Source organism: Eulemur rufifrons, chromosome 20 (assembly GCF_041146395.1).
Source record: "Eulemur rufifrons isolate Redbay chromosome 20, OSU_ERuf_1, whole genome shotgun sequence".
In the NCBI taxonomy this organism is placed as follows: Eukaryota; Metazoa; Chordata; class Mammalia; order Primates; family Lemuridae; genus Eulemur; species Eulemur rufifrons.
Window position 1 is genome coordinate 51,624,018 of NC_091002.1, and position 23,073 is coordinate 51,647,090.

At 64.2% G+C, this 23,073-nt stretch overlaps 1 protein-coding gene across 1 annotated transcript; it reads left to right on the plus strand.

Annotated features, from left to right (window-relative positions):
• Positions 1-714: 714 nt before the first annotated feature.
• Positions 715-15,034, plus strand: ARFGAP1 (ARF GTPase activating protein 1). Its single transcript, XM_069496614.1, has 13 exons — positions 715-838; positions 4,652-4,715; positions 5,148-5,257; positions 5,456-5,627; positions 6,172-6,272; positions 6,726-6,812; positions 7,332-7,428; positions 9,012-9,068; positions 10,325-10,357; positions 12,090-12,146; positions 12,691-12,750; positions 13,346-13,422; positions 14,240-15,034. Exons 2-13 carry the CDS (start codon positions 4,656-4,658, stop codon positions 14,577-14,579), a joined length of 1,251 nt encoding a protein of 416 aa, XP_069352715.1. The 5' UTR covers positions 715-838; positions 4,652-4,655; the 3' UTR covers positions 14,580-15,034.
• Positions 15,035-23,073: the final 8,039 nt, after the last annotated feature.

Here is a 23,073-nt window from a genome sequence, read left to right on the forward strand (position 1 = left end):
TGCCCACAAAAGACTTGTACTTGAATTTCAAGGCAGCTTTGTTCACAGTAGCCAAAACTTAAGAGACAACTTCAGTGTCCAACATGTGAATGAACAAATGAGGCATATTCATTCAATGGACTACCACTTAGCAATGAAAAGGAACCAGTTATTGATACACAGAATAACGTGGATGAATCTCAAACACATGTTAGGTGAAAGAAGGCATCATGAAAGAGTACATTTTGCATGATTCTATTTATGCGGAATTCTAGAACAGATGAAACTAGAACATGGAGATGGGAAGAAAAGAGTGGCTGCCGCTGATGGAAATGTTCTATAATTGACTGTGGCCAGGGTTACATGGGCGGATGTATTTGTCAAAACTCACCGAACTGTACATTTTACTGTAAGAAAGTGGCACCTTGGTAAAAATGCTTGTTCTGTATTATTTCTCACGTCACATAGATCAATGCAGAACATGTGGGGTAGGCAGAAAAGCAAAGAGTTAAAACAAAACCGAAGTCCCTGCCGTGGCCTCCCGGAGGCGACCCCGCCGGACGCCCTCTGCGCCTGCCCCGCAGGTCCACGGCGGCAGCCTCCGCGCTCCGCGCGTCGTGGGCCCTGACCTGGCGCGTCTCCATGGCGACCGCGAGGGCGCGCGCTTCCGGGCTCGAACCCGAGGCGGAAGTCCCGCCCCTGCCGGCTCCCGTGAGGCCTTGCAAAGCGCAACGTAGTCGGAAGCTGGTGGCGGCCGGTGGGCGACCAGCGAGCAACCTCTGTGCAGCTGGACGGCGCGACCCCGGCCCGGCCAGACCCCGACCCAGACCCCGACCCAGCCCGCAGCCCCACCTGCCAGGTAAGCCCGCGGCTCGCCGGCGCGGACGCGGCGTCGCCCCCGGTCCCGCAGGGTCCTCGCCACCGCCCCCGCCCGGGACCCGCCGCACCGTGGCCGCTCCGCCCGGTCCGGCCGAGTCCGCCTCTCTCGCCCCGCGCCCCTGGGCGCTGGGCTTGAGCCTGGTCGGGGCTCCCGCCGCCCTTGGCCTGCGCTGCCCCAGCCCGGGCCGGGGGCCTCCCCGACCCACAGCCCTGGGGCGAGCCGGGCCCGGCCTGGTCCCCTCAGCACCCGCAGCCGGGGAGTGAGGGTGTCCTGCAGGCGTCAGGGAGCCCCAGCCCCGTCGGAGACGCGGCCGCCGCCTGCTCTGTTCCTGCCTTCCCCGGACGTGGATGGTGGTCTCGGGGAAGGGAGAAAAACCAGGAGGGGCTTCTGAAGCTTTTTTCAGTTTACGTGCGTTCGGGGGGACTGTGCGTCCTGCCTGCCCTGGTAAAAACAGTCGCAAACCACCCACTCCGAGCAATAATTGTGCTCGTTTACCGCGGGCCTACTATTCCCGCCACGCTGTTGGTGAGAGCAGCAAAACGGGACTGTCATGGTGGTCAGGGGCTGTCATAGCTCCTGGGTTCGTCTTGGCGTCCCTTTCTGGGACCATGTCCCTGCCAAGCTCAGAAATAGCCTGTGCTCTAGAAGGAGAAAGGGCTGCTGTTCTCAGACATGGGTGCTTCGGACAGTTTCTGAGAAAGACAATTAGTATTTTCTACCTGTCACCTGTGTTACAGCTCTGGGGACTAAGTGGTGTCTTTAATTATCTCTTTTGATCTGGCATGTTGAGAGTGTTCCAGGTGGTTTAACCAAGAAAAACTGCCCTCACTTGGTCCAACATTTAACGTTATGTCCTTTTGCAGAAAGAGATGCATTTTTATCATCTTGGTTTCAAGGGTTGCGAGTTCTTGGATTATTTTTCAAGATAAGTCGTATTTATGCTTTTGAAAGTTAGGAGGTATTTGTTTTCGTGTTGTTAGACTTAGCATTTTGGAGAACTCGGGCTCTGAAACATCCAGAATTGGTCACGTGGGAAAGTTCCTTTAAAATCCAAGCCACGTCCTTCACTTCCGCAGGTTTTCTCCCGGCAGTAGTTGTGTGAATATCCTTCTGCTTGTTTTACTCGGATTCAGAGCTGTCTCGCTATGGTTCTGACTTCCGCTTGTCAGTGTCTGTCGACCACTCGTGAGCCCCTGAGGGCAGGCGTAGTGTGTGGAAACAGGACTGAGAGTGGACACCTGGACTGGTCTCCTGCGGCGTGGCAGCTGTGACCCCGGGTGACCACCTGCCCCGCACAGGCCCTGCTGGGTTCACAGCCGTGCGTGTGCCTGTCCCATATGCCAGCTCCGCACAGGGCCCTCGTGTGGCTGCGGTGAGAGCTCGGACCCACAGTGCTCTCTGCCCTTTCCTGGCTTTAGTGCTGTGGGTGGCAGTAATTCTCCTGAATGGGTCGTGCAGGGCCGAGTCCTGTGGGCACGGCCTGCGGTTTTAGGACACGGGCACGTGTGGCACAGAGAGCCGGTGTTTGTTTCCCAACCTCGAGTAGCTCAAAGGTGGGCACTAGGGAGTGTGAAGTCACGGGCTGCTAGACTCAGAGGGTCTGGCTGCCGGGAGAGCCGGGGCCCCCTCGGGGACGCCTCATCTCTGCGCACTTAAGACTAAAGCCAAGTGTGGGACAGAGGTTTTTCTGATTTTTTTTTTTTTTTAAGTGAAGCTCCCCCTATGCCACTAGTAGAAAAGCTGGTCAATGTAAACCGTCGCCTTAAACAAAGCAGCGAGGAGGAAAGGGGTGACGCTGGAAAGGACAGCAGTGTGCGTGTGTGTAGCTTCCCATCACTCGGGGCGCGGTGTTCCTCACGCAGCGGCGTGTTGCCGTGTGAGTCCCCGTCACTCGGGGCGCTGTGTTCCTCACGCAGCGGCGTGTTGCCGTGTGAGTCCCCGTCACTCGGGGCGCTGTGTTCCTCACGCAGCGGCGTGTTGCCGTGTGAGTCCCCGTCACTCGGGGCGCTGTGTTCCTCACGCAGCGGCGTGTTGCCGTGTGAGTCCCCGTCACTCGGGGCGCGGTGTTCCTCACGCAGCGGCGTGTTGCCGTGTGAGTCCCCGTCACTCGGGGCGCTGTGTTCCTCACGCAGCGGCGTGTTGCCGTGTGAGTCCCCGTCACTCGGGGCGCGGTGTTCCTCACGCAGCGGCGTGTTGCCGTGTGAGTCCCCGTCACTCGGGGCGCTGTGTTCCTCACGCAGCGGCGTGTTGCCGTGTGAGCTCCCGTCACTCGGGGCGCGGTGTTCCTCACGCAGCGGCGTGTTGCCGTGTGAGTCCCCGTCACTCGGGGCGCGGTGTTCCTCACGCAGCGGCGTGTTGCCGTGTGAGTCCCCGTCACTCGGGGCGCTGTGTTCCTCACGCAGCGGCGTGTTGCCGTGTGAGTCCCCGTCACTCGGGGCGCTGTGTTCCTCACGCAGCGGCGTGTTGCCGTGTGAGTCCCCGTCACTTGGGGCGCTGTGTTCCTCACGCAGCGGCGTGTTGCCGTGTGAGCTCCCGTCACTCGGGGCGCGGTGTTCCTCACGCAGCGGCGTGTTGCCGTGTGAGTCCCCGTCACTCGGGGCGCGGTGTTCCTCACGCAGCGGCGTGTTGCCGTGTGAGCTCCCATCACTCGGGGCACTGTGTTCCTCACGCAGCGGCGTGTTGCCGTGTGAGTCCCCGTCACTCGGGGCACTGTGTTCCTCACGCAGCGGCGTGTTGCCGTGAGCTGGGGAACAGCGCACAGCTCCGCTGGTCACGAGAGGCAGGCGAGCGTCGGAGAGCCACCGTGCAGTTGTGGGCTGGCAGGGGTACAGGCGGCCTGAGGCCCAGTTCCGCTGCCTCCAGGCTGGACACTCCGTCCCACGTCTGCTCGGTGGTGTGTGCTGGACCTGTGAGCTGTTCCCCTGACTCACGTGGCAACACACACCGCCATGTGTGTTCACTGACAGCCGACGCCGGGTTGGCGTCACTCCCTTTCTCCGGCTTTGAGTCTCATTGTACTGACTTTCCTGGTCGTGGGCTAAGGGGGCCGTCAGCTGAAGCTGAGCCCTGCTGGAGCCGGTAGATCCCTGAGGAAGTAGGTTTTCTCTTCAGCCTGAGCCTCATCACCGCTGTCCCCGCCAGGGTCCCTGTGAGCTGTCGTGGCGGGTCTGGTGGCCCATAGGCCACAGTCCTTGTCCTGCTGTGGCCACACCATCTGGTGCCTCCATGCCCAGGGTGGCCCCATGGAGGAGCCACCCGAGGATGCTCCAGCAGCCTGGTCTTTTCACACATAGCGGTCGGGGGCTGCGCTTCTGCCCTGGCCCAGGCGGGAGGCCCCCGCACCATGTTGGAGAGGTGGAGGGGAGGGCTGGGGTGCACGGTCCCCAGAAGTGACCAGCCCAAGTTGGGTGTGTCTCCTTTTAGGTGGGAAGTCGGTGTTCTGTAAAGACTACCGCTTGCTGTGGATTTCACCTCTGAAAGACAGGACTTCTTACAAATTATGCAGTTTTGGTGGTACACGATGTTTAAGAAAAGGAGACCCCAGTAATTACGTGGTGTCCCTAATCACTACAGTGGCTGTGGCCTGGGAGCACCCATAGCGTGTGGAGGGCGGGCCCTTGCAGCAGGGTCCCTGTCGTTGTCCGCAGCAAGCAGCAGTGTCACTCTATAGCTTTTCCTAAGCAGCTTAGTGGGATTTTTCTTACCTGTTGTGTAGTGGTTTTGAAGTGACAGCTTATTTTATTCCTTGCAATCTGTTTGTAAGTTTAAAAAGTTTGTTTTTCTCTTTTTCAGCAGCATGGCCAGCCCAAGAACCAGGAAGGTACTTAAAGAAGTCCGGGTGCAGGACGAGAACAATGTGAGCGCTGCCCCCTGTCCGTGCTTTGCTCAGGGCCGCTGGCCCCCTGGGAGTGGCGCGGCTGTCGCGTCCCTCCTTGGCATAGCTGGTGGTTGGCGCGGCGCTCGCGCTGCACGGCTTTGCCGGGCGGGTTGGGGGCGTGCTGCCGACTGCCGGAGAGGGCCTGTTCCTGGTGCTCTCCAGGGCTGGGGGCTCCCGCCATGGTCCCCAGGGTGCGTCCACTCGGTCTTCCCGTCAGACGTTTCACCGCCTGGGAGGCTCTTTCCCTTCAGGCTTCGCCCCAGCCCCCTGCCTGGCCACTGGCTTGTTTGCGAGAGCTCTCGTCCAGGGCTGGCTCCTGCTGCCTGCCCTCTGGGGGTCACCTCTTGGGTCCTTGGGGGTCCCTGGACCGTGCCCCAAGCCACCTGGTAAATGATCTGTGGCCCTTTGCAGGTTTGTTTTGAGTGTGGCGCATTCAATCCCCAGTGGGTTAGTGTGACCTACGGCATCTGGATCTGCCTGGAGTGCTCGGGGAGACACCGCGGGCTTGGGGTACACCTCAGGTCAGTGTCCTGCCGTCCAGGCTCTGCGGAGACCCCGTGTCTAACCTGGCCCGCTCCAGTGACACCCTGGCACAGGGTTCCAGCCGGCTGGTGCTCGGCTCCGTGTGGCTCCTCAGGCTAATCCACGGCCCGGGTTTTGGCGGGGAGGCCCTGGGTGTCCCCAGTCCTTGGTGATTAGGTCAGGCCTCTGGTTTCCAGCTTTGTGCGCTCTGTCACCATGGACAAGTGGAAGGACATTGAGCTGGAGAAGATGAAGGCAGGTGGGAACGCCAAGTTCCGGGAGTTCCTGGAGGCTCAGGAGGATTACGACCCCCGCTGGTCCCTGCAGGAGAAGTACAACAGCAGAGCCGCGGCGCTGTTCAGGGATAAGGTGATGGCAGCCCCCGACTCGCGGGGGTCCGCCTGCCCCACCCCTCGCAGCAGCGGGACCGTGGCATTCAGTGGTTCGGGGAGTTAGAATCCTCCGTCTGTTCCGACGTGCCCGTCGGGGCACAGTTCAGGTGCAGACAGGGCCCCCGGCCCCTGCCTCCTCCAGGACAGCGTCTTCTACCCAGCGGGGAGACAAGTGACCCGTAGTTAACAGGCATGAAAGCCGTCCCCGACTCCAGGCTGAGGGACCTGATCCGTAGTGCCCCGTGCACCCCGGGTGCAGTACTGCTGGAAATCGGGGCCGTGGGGGGGGTTCCATGCGTCTGAAGTCAGAGCAGCACAGCTGCAGAGCTCACCAGCGCTGCCGTTCGTCACGGCCAGTAGGACCTGCTGTGTAGACCTGAGCCTGTGGCCGCCGAGGCCTGGGAGGGGGCTGCGTGTGGTGGTGGTCCGGGTGGGCCGTGGCTGGGTGCATTGCGCCTGAGGAGATGGGTCCACGGGCGGCACCAGGCATTCCGTGCTAACTACCTGTGTCCCCTGGGCAGGTGGCCACCCTGGCCGAAGGCAGAGAGTGGTCTGTGGAGTCCTCACCTGCCCAGAACTGGATCCCGCCTCAGCCCAGGATGCTGCCGTCCACCACCCACCGGTAGCCGCTCCCCTGCCTGCGAGTCAGGTCCCAGCCCTGTTCCCTGCCAGCCCCTGATCTTAGCCACAGCTCGGGGTCCCCATGGAAGCCTCGATTTCCTGCTGTCGTGGTAACAGCTGCAATTGTGAGCTGTTCCTTCCCAAAAGACAGTGGGAAAAAGGCTTTTTAAAATTGCTGAAACGCTTGTAAGCTTTTAGTAAAGATTCGACCAATGAAGACACGTGTAAAATAAAAAATAGGACCTCCCTGCTCCTCAGGGGAGAGCCCCACCCAGCCTTCTGGACAGCGCCAGAGGCCGGCCTGGCCTCAGGTGCTCTCGGGTCCTGCGAAGGCACCTCCCAGGTAGGCCACATGGTCCCAGTGGGCGCCAGTGGGGCTGCTGTGGTGCCGGCCAGGTCCTGCCTTACCCTCCACCCAGCGTTGGCGTCACCAACCTCTGGCTCTTGGTTTCAGAGGCCCCGGCCAGACGCAGAATGTGACTGCCGCCTCTGACAAGGCTTTCGAAGACTGGCTGAGTGACGACCTCGGCTCCTATCAAGGGTGAGGCCTCGAGAGCAGGGTCGGCTCGGGCAGGGCGGCCCTCCCGCGGCTCGGGCTGTAGGGGGGGGCTGCTTCCTTCCTGTGTGCAGCGCGCACTGCACGGGGCCCAACTTTGGCCAGCCCAGGTTGGAGCTGGGGGTCTTGAGTGTAGAAAAAACCTAATACTTAGGAAAAAATAATATATTTTTCTCCTGGAATCTACCTGACCTGCAGATGAGTTTTTATCCCTGAAGCTGTGTGAACTGTTTCGCTCTTTCTCCCAGTAACTCTCTGTCCAGGGTTCGGGGCTTGCTGAGGGGCCTCTGGCCACACGGCAGGGGGTCTTTTTAAACCGAGCGGAGAGGGCAGGACTCCGTGCGCTGCAGCTGAGCTGCGGAGGCTCACACCCCGCCGGGTGCACATGTGTGTCCTGTTCATGGTGGAGGTGGCAGGTCCCCCGGGGCCCAGCCGTGCCTCTGTCCCAGGTCCCAGGGGACGCAGGGCTCACGCCAGCTGCTGCTTTTGGTACTTTGCGTTCAGGGCCCAGAGCACTCGCTATGTGGGGTTTGGAAACACGCCGCCACCTCCGAAGAGGGAAGATGACTTCCTCAACAACGCCATGTCGTCCCTGTACTCGGTGAGGATGCTCGGGCCCCGCGGCACACGCCTCCCGTGGCAGGCCTGGCACGAGGGGCCGCCCGGAGCCACGGACAGGGGGACCCACGGACAGGGGGACCCACAGAGGGCTGTGCCAGCAGTCACAGACACACAGTGTAGTTGTGTTGTGAGGCCTTCCCTTACCATCAGTGAAGTTTTCTTCTGAAGTGTGGCTTGAATTACTTATACCTGGAATGTATTTAGTCACTTTCTTAACTTTAGGCACGTTTGTATACTTAGGACCTCACTCCGTCTGTTTCCCTAAAGAGCAGTTTCCTACGGAGCCCACGTCGCCCTCCTCTCGGGGAGAGTGCGGAGCGTGGCGGGCGGCCGGCTCCGGCGGGGATTCCGTGGCAGAAGTGGCACAGGGAGCCGCACTGGCGCTGCTGCGCTCCCCGGCTGGCCGTGCCCGGCCTGGGTGCCCCCTGCACCCTGAGGGCGCCTGGAGCTTGGTGCAGGTGTCAGGGTGTGACCCTGGCTGGCTGCCACTTTTACAGTCAGGGAAATAAATTTTGTCAAACTTCACCTTCCAAGGATAGTGCTACTATTAATGAAAAATGATTTTTACTCATTGCAGCATTGCTCTCTGCAACACCCTTGATCGCAAACAAGCTGCAGGCCTCGCCAGCGAGGCCAGTTAGAGCCAGGGTGGCTGTTCAGATGCTGCCACGTGAAGGGACGAGGAAGGTGTTCAGCAGCAACATGGCGGCCTGCAGCTGCAGGCGCAGAGGAGGGTGGGCGCCGCGTGTGAGAAGGGGCCGCACAGGAATCTGTTTCCGTGCTGCTGCGCTCGCAAGGGCACTGGGCAGACGGCCGAGGGCGTGGTCGGGGCTGACCACACAGGTGCCCGGCATCATCTTTCTGAACCGTGCACATTCAGTATTCCAAAAATGAATGACCTTTGTATTCCAAAATTGTCTAAAATGGATCTCTTCACCTCCAAGAGCCCCACCAGTGGATCTCGGGAGCTTGGGGGCGTGTAGCTTCCGGTTGCTCAGGGCAGCCGGTCACGTTCTCCTACAGTTCTTGCCAGACCTTCTCTAGGGAAGAAAAGCACGATTTAGCTACAGCCTGTAGGGTTTGTCCTGCATCTCTGTTCTCCAAAAACGGCTGAGTTTAGTTATCTCGAAAAGAGTAGGGGCCTCTGCATTTCTGTTACGAGGGAGAGAGTTAGTGGTCATTTAAATGAGTCATTTATATTTCTAAGTAGCTGCAGTTTACCTTGGAGCCTTAGGAGAAAGCAACCCTGACCGGGGATGGATAGCAGGCCCTGGTGGCCGCCGGCAGCCCCGCCCACGGCCATCCATCTGCTCCTCGGTTGGGGGCAGGAGAGGCGCCAGCTCTGGGCCTGCAGATGGGCCGAGGGCGGACGCTTTGCCACCCAGGTGCTCGTAGGATGAGCCTCGTTTCCGTGGTAGAAGCAGGAACAGCAGAGGTGTCTGAGGTGCCTTCTGCGCAGTCTCCCGTCAGGCTGGGCCTTGGCTGTGCTCGCCTGCCGTGCGCTGGGGCCGGGCGCAGCTGCGTGTGGAACTTGACCTGGGCTGTGTCTCTTGCATCCCGCAGGGCTGGAGCAGTTTTACCACTGGAGCCAGCAGGTTCGCCTCGGCCGCGAAGGAGGGCGTAAGTCACTGTCTCTAGTGTTCTGCTGGCCGCTGCTGGCCTGAGGTTCTGAGAGCCGTGGGGGCGTGTGGATGGGGGTCCCTGGGCGCCAGCCCTCCGTGCATGGGCCTGACTCCCCCAGCTAGGTTGGTCCTCGGGCCTTGACGGCTCTGCAGGACCACACGGCAGTTCTTGCTGTGGCTGGTGTCCCCCTCCGTGTCAGAGGTGGCCTTGCCCGCTGGGAGTGGGGGCAGATGTGGCCCCGACTCATCCCCAGGCCCTGCCCTGGCCTGGTGAAGTAGGTCATGGGAACCTTGTGCCCCTTAAGTTTCCGCTTCTGGGTCTTCGGAGTGGTGGTTTGATGGTTGGGATTTGTGCACCGCCCTTGCCTGCCCCGGGCCTGAGAGGAGGGGAGGATTTGGGATCAGCCAGGACGGCTGTAGCGCCTGAGGCAGGGACTTGGCGAGCAGGGGCAGCGAGGGGCAGGCCTGAGACCCGGTGAGGAGCCCTGGCCTGGGCTGGGCCGTGGTGTGGGAAGAGGTGTCAGGGAGAGGAGGGAGAGCCCAGAGCCAGGGCTGAGGGTCCAGGCCGAGGGCCCGGCCTGCTGAGCCAGGGCGCCTGGAGCTACCCCAGCAACGAGCTGGAAGCCTCCCGGGTGCTCTTGGCATGAGCGAAAATCAGTGAACAGCGGCCAGGTGCTCCCCACGGGCCTAACAGGCCCTGTCCTGGGAGGGGCCCAAGTCCTTATTAGCAGGGGGGGCCCTGCAAAGGGCAGTGGGCCGGGCGTCCAGGGTGCCAGCTCCCACAGCACCTGGCTTTGCCACTGGGCTGGTGCTGGCTGCTGCCAGGGCCTCTGCTTCCTTGCGTCCGAGGGCGGCTGTGGCCAGGGAGCTCCAGGAGCCTCCAGCTGGGTGTCCCTGGCCAGGCCCCTGCTCCTTCCCTCGAGTGTGAAGGCGACTGGGGTGCTGGGCCCTGGGCCGCCCAGGCCTTGTCCTCTGCACCGCACCGGGGGCCCTGGTCCTGCCACAGTCTGGAGCACGGCGTTGGCCCTGCTGTCCCCCAGCCCTGGCACGGCACAGGTGTGCCCTGGCCCCGGTCCACGCTGGGCTGGCGCTTGTGCTAACCCAGACATGGCCTGCGGCTGCTTTGGGCTCGCGAGAGCTGCTGCCGGGTAGGGGACGGGGCAGGAACCGAGTGCATCGGGTCCCGCAGGAGTGAGGCCGCGTGGCCAGGGCGAGACACTCGATTAAAGGGCTCTGTCTTTGTTTTCATTTTAGGCCACAAAATTTGGATCCCAGGCGAGTCAAAAGGTAACGCAGCAGCAGCTTTCATAGTCCGGTGCATTTTCAGGCCTGTGACACCACGTGGAGTGTCCGGGCGCTGCCTGGTTCCCCCCTCTCAGGCCACACCCACAGGCCACACCCACACACCCAGCCTAGAGGGAGGGACCTTCCTGGCATCGGTGTGGCCACCTCGTGTGCCCACGAGGTTTAGCAGGGGAGTAGGGGGCTGTGCGGCTCGGGCCCTGCAGGGCCAACTCGTCTCCCTGGCGGTTGGCAGCTGGCACAGGTGTGAGGCCACTGTGCGGTGACCACCCCCTTTGGGAGCAGGACGCCGGCTCAGCAGTCGAGCGTCACTGGCCCCCGCCCAGCCCTGCGCTGTGGTCAGCGCCTCCTCCCGCTGCAGGCGGTGGCGGCCTCGGGCCTGGGCCTTTCTCTCCCTCCTCAAGGCTCAGCTGGTGGCCCCAGTCCCTACGCGGTTGTTGGGGCTGTGGCCTCTGCAGGGCCCGGGGTCAATTGCCTGTGGGAGGCAGCGGCCTCGTGGGCTTTCCAGGCGTGGAGCTGTGGGTGGCCTTTCAGGACGTGCCCTCATCACCCAAGAGGTCCTCCCCCTGTGCGCTGCTAGTTGCGGCCCCAGGGACATTGCCCGGCTTCGTCCCAGGCTCCTGAGTCGCGTTGGCTCACGCGGTTCTGGAATGGGTCAGTGTGGAGCAAAAGCGCAGTCGGGCTCCAGGCAGGATGTGGCTGGCTCTGAGCCGCCCCGTGTGACACCACCCCCGTGTGACCCCCCCCCCCCCCCCCGCCATGCGCGTGGAGCTGCCTCCGGGTGTCGCTAACACTGCCTCCCACCTTGCTCTCTCTCCTGTCTCCCTGCCGTCGCGGTATAGTTCTGGGGTTACAAACAGCAGCCAGAGCCGGTAAAGCCCGTGTCTGCCCGTGCTCCGCGGTGCCTGCTTAGCATGCGCTCAGCTGCCCGTCTCCGCTCACGTGTGCGCAGACCCTGCTCCCTGGCCCGTCACGGCCGCAGCTCCTTTAAGATCCAGGACCCGGGCGCTGCCCGTGGAGGTTCTGGCCGGGCCTGGGGTTCCTGGGGCCGGGGCTGCTGGGTGAGATTTCCATTTTCATGGTTTAATTGCCTTGCACTGGATCCAAAGGAGTCTGTCCCGATGAGGAGACTCCTTCCTGTGTTGCGAAATTCTTCCCCTTAAATCTTTCATCTGTGCTTGTCCCGGCCTTGAGGGGAAGGGAGGCCCCCTCACGCCACGTCCCCAGGCCCTTACACTTCCAGGACACCAGCGTCACGAGAGGCCGAGCTCCGTCCCCAGCACCTGCTTCTGGTGGCCCAGCCTCTCTGCCCCCTTCCCTCCAGTGGGCTCAGTGCTGCTCCAGGAGGGGCGGGGGAGGCGCCCGCGTCGGTGAGGAGTGACCACCGCCCCTGTCGGCACTCGGGCTGAGCTCGGGCCGGCTGGCAGGTGGGGGTCGCTGTCGACTCTGGTCCTCACAGAGCTCACGGGCCCCGCCAGCCGCCCCCTGTGTCCGTGGCCCCTTCCTGCGAGAGTGTGGGCGGGCAGTGCTCTCGGTCTTCTCCGGTGGCGGCTGTGTGTGCACTGGGGAGTCCTGTGACCTGTGACCCTGCTCCTGTGTGCTTGCGTCCCGCTGCTGTCCCCTGTTGGCAAAGCTCAAGCTGCCCGTGGCGGGCCCGTGCTGCGCGTGCTGGCTGCGTCCACCGCCATGCGGGGCTCACGAGCCTCCCTCCCCACAGGCTTCGGAGCTGGGCCACAGCCTGAGCGAGAGCGTCCTCAAGCCTGCGCAGGAGAAGGTACCGGCAGCGGCCCCGGGGTGGGTGCTGCCGTCCCGCCTTTCACTGGGGAGGTGGCTGTGTGGGCGCTTGGTGGGCCCGGGGTGCCCGGGGTGGCGCCTGTCCAGCACCCGGGGTTGCCCGGGTTCCAGACTCAGCCTGGCCCGGTGCCCGCTCCTCTGCCCCGCCTGGCTGCCGTGCGCAGGGGGACCGGGGTGGTGCCAGCCCGTCCCCGGGAGGTATGGCTGACGCAGGGATGTGGCTCAGGCCAGCCTGGCCATCAGCCCCACTAGCTCGTCCTCTCGGCACCGCAGGAAGTGGCAGGGCCCCCAAGGAGCTGCTCAGATGAGCTGGTGTCATCCGTGATGTGTGTTGTCGTCTGTCCCCAGTGGTCGGCCGGTGCCACGTCTTCCAGACCTTACCGTGGCACAGTGTCATGATGCTAAAATCATTCTGGGGCCACCGCAGAGCTTTTTGGGACCCACGTGATGGTGGTTCCCTGCGCTTTTCTGAGGCTTTAATTGGCCTCTTGCCCACGGCCAACGTCGTGTTTTAATCTGCGCAGGTGAAGGAGGGGCGGATTTTCGACGATGTGTCCAGTGGGGTCTCTCAGTTGGCGTCCAAGGTAGGGCAGGCCCCGCTGGCGTGCGGGCACGGCCAAGCCAGTCTCCACATCCACGGCGGCGCGGGGCACCAGGGCCGGGCACGTCCTCGGCGTGAGCAGGGCGAGTCCTCGGCTGCCCCGAGGCCTGAGGGATGTGGAGGCAGCTTGCGCGGGGGCTGCTCAGCCGCTAACTCGCGTCTCTCCCTCCCCTCTCGCTGCCGCTGGCCTTTCCCGCGGTAAGTGCCGGCGCCGTCGCGGGCTGTGTGGGGCGTGCGTTTCGCTGTGTCCAGCAGGACAGCAGGAGGTGCCGTGTGGACGGGAGGAGGCCCAGGGGACCTCGCGTCCACCGTGTGAAGAGCGGGCTGTGTCTGCGGGGGGCCTGCCTTGCTTCTCCCCCCGTGTTTGGGCACAGCCCGTCTGCACACGGGCTGTCCTGGCTGCAGCATCCCGCGTTTGCCTGAGCTCTGCGTGTGTGTTGTGTGCCGTGTGCCGTGTGCCGTGTGCCGTGTGTGTGAGGCTCCTCTTATTTCTAGATCTTAAGCTGGGTCTTCTCAGCAGGGTGGTGTCAATTGGGTTGGGGTCTCTGTGAGCAGCCCCTGTCCCCGTCTCCTTCCAGGTCCAGGGAGTCGGCAGTAAGGGATGGCGGGACGTCACCACCTTTTTTTCTGGGAAGGCAGAGGACTCCTCGGATGGGTAAGCCATGTCCCCACCCAGCCCCGTGCCCCGTCCTCCCACAGCCTCCAGGTGAATGGCATCCCTGCTGGCGGGGGCGGATGGATGGTGGCGCCGGGATCACCAGGCAGAGAGGCCCCGGTGCCCTGGGGGTGCAGAGAGGCCCATCTGCTTGCTCTGTGGGTCCCACGGGAGCCACCACCTCCCAGGCTGGGTCACGGGAGCCTAGAGAGGGGCCCTGCTCCGCGAGTCCACCATCCCCGGGCCCTGGGGGGGGGAGGTGTTGGGCAGGGGTGTCGGGGGACACTGGAGGGCACTGATGCCCGGACCCGGGTCAGGGCACGGTCCCTGCCATGGCAGAGGCCTCTCTCCTCGGGTGTGCAGACAGTGGTGTGGTTGCAGCTGGGCAGGGCAGGTCCTACCTGTCCCCTGGCCTCTGTCCCCAGTGCCAGGCCACCCAGCCCCGTGGAGATGGTCTCACCACAGTTGGGAGCTGGTAGAAAAGGAGTTTTTCTTTCAAATTCTCCTCCAGTGGGGGCGATCGGTGGGATGTGGGCTCTGGCTCCCTGGCGATGTCCTCTGCTCCAAAGTGCGAGAGACACAGCTCCCACCTGCTGTGGCTGCTGCCAATCGCGAGGGCGGCCTGGGGTCACTCCCCCGGCAGAGCTGCCGGGGGCCGGGGTTCTGAGTGGGGGGCTGGGCTGGGCTCCGGGCTCAGCTTGCCGGCCCTGGAGTCTGTTCTCAGCCCACAGGCCGAGAGCAGCCCAGGCTGTCAGGGCCCCGCGGGGCGATTTCCGGTTTTGTAATAGCTGCTCAGAGTTCCCCCCACTTTTAAAAGACCCCCAGAGGGCCACGGTTACCAGAGCAGCGGCGGGGACAACTCGCAGAGCAGCGCCATAGACCAGAGCTTCTGGGAGAGCTTCGGAAGCGCGGAGCCCTCCAGGGCCCGCAAGTCCCCCAGCAGTGACAGCTGGACGTGTGCTGACACCTCGACGGAGAGGAGGAGCTCGGACAGCTGGGAAGTGTGGGGCTCGGCGTCCAACCACAGGAACAGCAACAGCGACGGCTGGGAGAGCTGGGAGGGCGCTGGCGGGGAGGGCAGGGCCAAGGCCGCCAAGAAGGCAGCGCTGCCGCCGTCTGCGCCTGCGGACGAGGGCTGGGACAACCAGAACTGGTAGGGCCCTGCACGCCCCAGCCCTGGCACCCCCGTCCCTGCGTTTGCACTCTGCCCTTCCTCCCCGCTCCCGTTGGACGAGAAACGGCCACCCAGCGTGCACACGGCTCTCAGGAGGCAGGGCCCTGGGGCTGGGGACTCGGGTCGGTGCCGTCTGGCCAGGGGGGCTGGCTCACTCTCCAGGCCCGTGTGGGGGACGCCTGCCCATCCCGCACCCTCTGAGTCGCCTCCTCGGACTCGGGGGGGTCTCGGGACGGGTGCTGTCCGCTGCCAGGCGGTGGGTGCGGGCGCAGAGCCCCGGGACCAGCCGGCAGCCGATTCACCAAGAGGCATCCCCGGGGGCTGGGACCACGTCACGTGCAATGCTGTTAGCGATGAGTTCTTCCTTTTCGTTGAAATGTTTTTTTTTTTTTTTTTTTTTACCGTTAAAGGTGTGCTCTGGTTGTTTTTTTCTTTTTGAAGAAAATGTCTGAAGTTTTAAAGGTGGAAATACCGAAAGCAATACCAGAGCTGACACTGCCGTCCGACCACCCTTCCCTCCGCCCTGCCGCGCTGCGCTTGGGGCTGCGGTGCCCGGTCGCCGTCTGCGGGGCCCTGGCGTGGTCGGGGCCTGGGCTCCTGGGCTCGTCCTCTGGGATTCAGCCTCCTGCGGAACGGGACAGGCCTTAGACGAGGGGTCCTGGTACTGCTTCCCCTCGGTGGCTGGCGTGTGGGGGGCCGGTGCCCTCGGCTGCGGTTGGGTCTGAGGGCAGCGTCCAGAGGCTCAGAGTGATGAGGGCCAGCACAGAGGTGTCACAGCGGACCAGCCAGCAGGACCGAGGAGGGGTCTCTGCTGGGCAGGGCTGTGTCTTTCTCAGGCTCAGGCTTGGGAGATAGAACTGCTCGAGGGGCCCAGTGAGGGCTGTTTGGACCCCCGTCTCTCCACTGGCACCCTGGCGTCGTCAGCACAGGGCGTGTTCTGTTCCGGGCAGCCCCGAGGGCTGTGTTCTGTTGGGGGGTCCGCCTGCTCCAGGGAGGCCGTGGATGCCAAGTGCAGTGAGTAGGGGGCTGTGCTTTGAGCTTTGCTGTAGCAGAGGGTCCCAGCACTGCCGGCCACTGTGGCACTCGGGGATTTGGTGGCCCAAACCCTCCCAGCAGTGCGGACCGGTGGAGCTGAGGACGCAGGGCCCAGCCTCGCAGAACGGTGCCTGTGGGGCCCTGGCCAGGGTTAAGGGGCAGGAGCACCGGGTGCCTGGCAAACCCCACAGCCCCCCACACAGGCGCTGCAGATGTGAGGGGAGGAGGGGACCCGGGCAGGTGCGGCCAGTGGGGGTGGAGCACATGGTGGGGGTGGTCCCAGCCCCCCAGCGGGGTGTCACTGTGACTGAGGACCCAGTCTGCCCCCTACATCTGAGCCAGGCCTTCAGGGGGGGTGGACAACTGGGTGACCCTGGCATACTCTCGGGCCAGCAAGCTGGGGAAGTGGGGGCATCAGTGACCCTCGGCCTGCGGAGGTGGACAGTGGCTCCTGTGGACGGTGCCAGGGGCCTGGGTCAGGAGGGCCCCTGTGTCCCAGAGACGCTCCGAACCCATACCAGGGGAGGCGGCTGGGGAAGGCAGCGTGGAGGGGCGGGAGGGGCGGACCCACAGCTGGCTTTGCGGAGCCTCCACCTCGACCAGACACATGCGGCCCCATCTGGGGACCCAGAGACCTGGCGCGGCTGTGTCCCGCTCTGAATGGGTCGTCGTGTCTGCCCAGCGCACCCAGCCTGGTGCTCAGTGGGGCCGAAGAAGCCCAGTTCTGTCCCCCGTTTCCAAAAATAGCCGCCCCCAGCGCAGAGCCCCAGAGGCTTGCTGGGAGCACCAGCTCTCACCAGAGCCCCGAGGTCGGCTCAGGGCCCCCCGCCCCCTTCATCCCCCACCACAGGAGTCAGCCCGAGCACGAGGGCCCAGGCAGCACACGCACAGGCACGGCTGCGCACACGTGTGCACGCACACACTTCCCATTTGGAATTCCCCACGCAAACTCCCCAGTGTGGACGTGCCAACCCAGCAGTGCCCTTGGCAGCTGGGGGAGTCTGCAGCCGCGCGGCTGCTTCTCCCGGGGCCTGCGCTCGGGCTGGGAATCCAGGTCAGCTGCCAAGGCCGGGGCGGGTGGGCAGCTGCGGTGTGGGCTCCGCGCCTCCGGTCGCCAGTGGGTGGTTGTGCCCTCCTGTTGGCTGGCCTGTGCCTCCCTCCAGGCAGGGGTCTCCTCACTGAAGCCACTGGGTGGTCCTGTTGCTGTGGACCCCTGGGAGGCCAGGTTCTCAGCCGCCAGGCGGGGTCTCATCTTCCCGAGATCCCCCCAAGTGGGGCTGGGTCCGCGTCCGCCTCGGGCCCCTGCAGCAGTTGGGGTGGAGGAGGAGGTCGGCTGGTCACTGGCGTCAGTCCTGACCACCCTGTCTGTCCCCGCAGTGAGCGGCGTGAGGCTGTCCGTGCCACTGGCTACAGAGGAAGTGGAGAGGGTTGGAGGGGAGGGGCTTGGCTGCCTGGTGCAGGTGAAGCCCAGGGCGGGCGAGGGCCTGCGTCTCCCTCCCCTTTGCTGGGACTGGTGCCAAGCACGGTCAGCAGGTGCCCCTGGGCCCTGCCTAGGCCGGCCGCTCCCCTTGCACCAGCCCTGCATCCCACCTCCGGCCCCCTTCGTGTCTGCACCCTTTTCCTCTCCGCCCGGCTAACGAGACGTCCACAGCAGGAGAGCAGGGCCTCCAGTGGTCCCCACTGCTGCATCCCCCGCGGGCCACTGCACCCCCACGGGCCGCTGCACCCCCACGGGCCGCAGTGCGGAGGGTGCTCGCTGCCTACTTCCTGGAGAAAAGGGGGGCTCCCTCCCCAGCGGAGTCGGGGCCTTGTGGGCTTTCAGCATGCAGCCGCGAGCAGCCTCAGCACAGGCCCAGCCACGGACATTCCAGACACGACAGTGGCGCTGGCTTTTAAAAACGTTTTGAAAATTGAGGTTTAACCCACACAGAAAAGCACACAAATGTCACGTGTCGTCGTGTGAACGGGCAGGACGGGCCTGCAGGCACAGCACCTCCGGCCCCGTCCTCCAGCGACAGCCACCTTCCTGACCTCTCACCCCAGAGGTGAGGGCGCCTGTGTGGACTCACGCCACGCACGTCCTTGGTGTCTGTCTCTCGGGGAGCGTGAGTGAGGCCCGTCCACGTGCGTGAGAGCAGTCCCTTCCGCGCCGGGCAGGGTTCCGCCAAGGACCTTCCACGCTGGGCTGATCCCAGCCGTCGGTGGGCGCCGGAGTTGTTTCCCGCGTGGGGCTGTCGTGACGGACGCTGCCTTCACACCCGCGCACGTCCCCGGGTGTCCGTGTGTACACCCAGCAGGAGACGCGCCAAGTCACAGAGCGCACGTTCTCCGCATTAGTAGAAAATATCCAGCGATTTCCCAGAGAGGTCGTGCGATCCATACTCCCACCAGCAGCGTACGAGGGCCCCTGACTCAACGTCTTTGCCAACACGTGGTGTCAGCACTTGGAGCCGAGCTGGCGGAGGTTTAGCAGCGCCTGGTACCTCTTTACTGAGGTGTAATTTACATGAGAAACAGTCGCCTTTCGTTAGTGTAGTGCGGTGAGTGTCAGCAAAGGCATTCGATCCTGTGACACGGCCACGATCCGGGTGGAGAACAGCGTCACCTGCCCAGTCAGCCCCCCGCCCACCGCCCGCAGCCCCCAGCCGTTCCCTGTCCCCTTCACCTTTGCACAGTGTCACACACAGGAGTGAGCAGTCACAGCTCAGGATAGTGCCTTTGAGATTCACCCATGTTGAGGTGTCGTAAGGGACACATGCTTTTTACTCCCCAAGGACAAATCCTCTCAATGCATCGCCCTTTCTGGGGAGGCCCTCACAGCCTTCCAGCCCGACCCCCCACTTCCCTCTGTCCCGCCGTGGGGTCTTGTTCGGCTTGAAGCCTCCGGGTCTGGGGTCCTCACAGCTGTCACGGCTGGGTGCCCTTCCCCTGGGTGGCTTCTCGCGTGACTGTGTCGGTTCCTGCCTCCGAGCACCTGCAGTGCACCTGGCCATGGGGGATTCTGTGTCCCCAGGACGGTGCACGTCCCCAAGTCACCCTGGCCCTGCCATCTGGGGGCACTTCTGTCTGGGTGAGCGGGCACCCAGTGGGAGCCCCCGAGTTGGCCCTGGGCCTGCTGGGCCCTGTATTCCACAGGGGCACCTCTCAGTGGGGTCCCAGAGGTGGCAGAACCACCCCTATCCCCCTCCGTGTCCCAGAGGTCTGGGGACCACAGGGGAGGCCAGGCAGCAGCCCCAGTGAGGCAGGAGCGTCCCTGACCCTGTCCCTCTGCAGCCTGCCCAGCCCTCTGCCCTGATGGCTCCCCACCCCCACCCACAGCACCCTGGGGACACTAAGGACGTTTGGGCAGGGCTTGCACCTCCACAGAATTGTCCCCACGAGGTTGGCAGGGCGGTGTTAGTCCTGCTTCTCAGTCCGGGAAACTGAGGCTTGTCCAAGGTCACGGCCAGGACGTGGCAGAGCAGAGGCAGGGCTGTGGGCCCTGGATCCCCCGGCCCTTGTGTGAGGCTGCCTGCGGACCCGGGCTTGCGGGTGCAAGGTGCTGGGCCTGGGGTCCTCTCTGTGGGGCCTGAGAGCCGAGCCCCGGAGGGAGGGACTGAGGGTGGACGCTCGCCAAGAAGGGGTCTGTGCCCCAGGGTGTGGGGGTGGGTCTCACCTGAGGCCCCAGTGAGTGAGCCCTCGGGGCTGTGTCCGCTGGGGGTCTGCTGGGGACACGGGAGGGGGCAGGAGGGGGACGGGGCAGGCGGGGACAGCAGGACGGAGAGCAGCTGACTTGAATCAGGCCTTGGAAGGGGCTGGAGCCTGCGCCCCGGGGCCTGCTGGCAGCTCTGATAAGCGCCCGTGTAATGAGATTTCACCCTTCACTTTGTGCCGGTTCGCGCGGGGCTTTGAGGGCCGAGCTGGCGCCTGCAGCTCTGTGGCTTGACGGGGGCAGGGACAGGCGAGTGTGGGTCCTCAGGCGTGTGGGACGTGGGGCGGCGACCCACAATGTGTGGCAAAGGGGACTCGTCAGCGTTTTCCTGGGAGGTGGAAACAAGCCGCGAGGGCCGGGAATGGCGGCGCAGAGAGGGGTGCTGGGGGCCGTGGGCCTGTGGTGCGGGGCTGAGGGGTGCAGCCCGCCCGTCTCTGGGATCCCCGAGCTGGGGCTGGGGGAGGCTGCACCCCCAACGTGCAGGATTCGCCGGGAGGGCGGATGCCAGGCCCGGGCTGAAGCCACCCCCGCCCGGCCCGCAGACCCTGCGCCGCGGCTCCCGCCGCACTCCCGACCGCCGCCCGTCCCTCCCGGCGCCGTATCCTCCTGAGTCTCAGGGACGAGTCTCTGTCTCTGGCTCAGCCCCGCCGTGTCCCGCCAGGGTTCGAGGCGTGGCCCCTACACTCTGTGTCAGCCACGGGCAGCCTCAGCTCCGCTTGCCTGCTTCAGACACGGAGTTTCACAGATTAGTGACATTTCCCGTGGGTGGAACGAGGCCGTCCCCATCGGCGTATTTTTGCGCCTGGGCCTCGTCCTGCCGGGTGGGCTGGGCCTGGCTGTCGAGGCCTCAAGTCCGGCTGCTCCTGCTCAGCTGCCCTGCGGTTCCAGCTCCAGACACTGCAGGCCGTGCGCAGTGACACCTGGGGACCAGGACGGGGGCCGCGAGCTCCCTGCGGCATGGCCCTGGCCACTGTCCCTGGCCCTGCTCCAGGAAGGAAGGGTCACGGAGTCCGCGGGTGGACAGGCAGGTGCGTCAGGGGCTGGGCAGGCTTTCTGGAGGGGGGCAGGCCCTGGGGGCGCCCCCCTCCCTGCGGCCCAGCCAGGCCGAGCGCCCTGGAACTGAGCAGCCTGCAGGCGTCTGCAAGGGTCCTCCGTGTAGACAGGGAGGGAGAAGCTACTGTCCTGTCTGGGGCTCATCCGGGTGGCCGGGGGGGGAGGGCCCAGGGCCTGGCTGTGCACGGTGGCTCAGCACCCTGAGTGTCGCTGCCATCGTCCCTGCCTTGCAGGGTGGGTCTGGAGCCTTCCCTGGCACCATGCCGAGTCTGGGTCAGGGGAGAGCAGGGAGAGGGTCCGTGCAAGGAGGGAGTCCTGGGCAGGTGCGTGTGCACACGGCGGAGCCCGCAGAGCCGTGCTGCGGGTGGCGGCAAACAGACGCGGCTGGGACGCAGGCGGGGTAAGGAAGCTGGTGCAGGGGCACACCCTGCGTGGGCCACGGCCAGGCAGAGCAGACCACGGGCGTCAGCGTCCCTCTGGGCGGGGGTCACGGCTGGCGGGACCGGCAGGGGCTCCTCGGTGCTGGCCGTGCAGCCGCGCTCAGTCAGGGCTCGTGGGCGCTGTGTGCATCACCCCGCCAGGCAAATGCCAGCAAATGTCAGCAGGATTACGGGATGGCGGCTCCGTCTGCAGCCAGGAGTGCAAACACATGCCCGCAGGGAAGGCACTTGGGCTTTGTCTCCTGCTGGGCAGCACCTGAGGCCGTGCGCGTCCCGCGGAGGGTCAGGAGGCCGCTTTGGTGGGTTGCGACCAGCATCTTCTGCAGATCGAAACAGAAGATGCCGGAATAAAAGCTGCGTTTATTGCTGCGTGAGTCTGTGTGCGCACTGGGCACGTCGCCCGGCACCAGCAAACAGTTCCCACAAAAGGCCAGACATGAGGTCTCTGGTCTGTGGCCATAGCGAGAAACCCGCAAGCGGCTGCGTGAGGCTGAGCTGGGCCCGCGACCGCAGGTGCGGCCGAGGACGTGGGTGACCGGCTTGCAAGCGTCTGTGGTGCAGAGTCTGGAAACTGTGACGCTGCCTCTCCCCACGGGCACCGACCGCCACGCAGCCCTCGACAGGTGTGCACCCCAGAGTGCTCCGGGCCGGCCTTGCGTTGTAGGGGCTGGGTGATGCCACCAGGGGCCGATGCCACTGAAGCACCCTCAGGAGGGGCCCATCACCCTGGCAGGGCCACACGGGAGCCACAGGAGACAGAAGGGGCGAGGGAAGCCCCGCCGGGCCTGGTCGCAGGGCAGGGTGAGCAGCAGGAGTGACTGTCACTCCCAGAGACACAGCCGTGGGCCAGGGTCTGCCCAGGAAAGGTGGGCCCCGGGCAGGCTGTCCACCCACACGACGTCGAAACAGCACAATACACAGAAAAAAGAAATACGATTAATACAGAGAAGTGAGAACAGACGCCCACATATGCCTGTACACACACACACGCGTGCACACACGCACACGCAAGCACCTTCATCCTTAATGACCGAAACTGGACACAGTCCCTGGACAGGTGACGGTAATAGTGTTTCAGTTTATTCAGACAGAACACTATGCAGTGATTTTAAAACACACGAACAAACAGCGATGAACTACTGACACGCACAGTACCACGGATGAGCCACAACAACACGCGTGTCGTGAGAGAAGCCAGAGAGCGGACTCCATGGCGTGACTCTGCCGACGCGGCGGGAACAGCAGGGCCAGTCTAGCGCCCAGGCCAGAGCCGCCGCCGCGGGGCCGGGGTGCAGGCGGGAGGGCCGGGGGCGTCCTGGTGGCGTCTTACACCTCCAGTGGGGTCTTGGATCCGTGGGGTCCCCACTTATTAAAATCCACTGAGGCCTAAGACCACACGTTTTGCCACGTGGAGATTCTACCTCAATTTAGAAAAGCAGCGTTGGAGCCAAGGTGCCCACGGCACTGTCTGGCTAACTCGGTGCGGTCATTGTTCTTTTTTTGGATTCTGACATTTTCCTGAACCTCAAGAAACACCCACAAAACCCAAGAAAGGGGAAGGAGTCTTCACCCCGCCGAGCGGCTGCCCCCGCAGGAGCACCCGGCCCCTCCGAGCCCTCCTGACCCAGAAAAGAACCCCCGCGGCCGCCCCGCACATCCAGCAGCCGGAGCCGCTCCGCGACGCCGACGCAGGAGCTTCTCTGAAATCCCGTCCGTCTTCCTGGGCACCAGAGGCTCCACTCGGGTCCCTTTCTCAGGCGCCCCAGGACGGGTGAGCAGCAGCTGCGAGCGTCTCCTCACCGCACGGCCTGGGCCCTGCGGACCGGCGAAGGGACCCCACGGTGGCAGCATCCAGTGGGCACTCGCGGTGCGTCCTGCTCCGAGGTCACGTAGTTATTCATTGACTCCCCCGAGCACCTCGAGCCCAGGCGCTACCCAGCAGAGGCGGCCCCAGCGCCGGGATCCGGGCTGGACGGGGTATGGGGAGAGGCGGGAGTAGGAAGCTTCCTCTGGATTCTTGGAATCACGTGCCCACCCCGTGGGACATGGGGGGCGTCAGGCACTCTGTCCCCAGGGCCACGCCCCAACACCCCTGCCCTCCTCCACTGCCTGCGGCTCTGCTGGCCCCGGGAGGATGAGCTGTTCCCCCCCACAGTGTTCCTGGGGGCTTCCTGGCCCGAGGGTCCCAGCGTCTCCAGGGAAGCTCTCTCCAGGCCTCCCCACGGTGACCGGGCAGGAAGTCCTTCCTCGAGTCTATC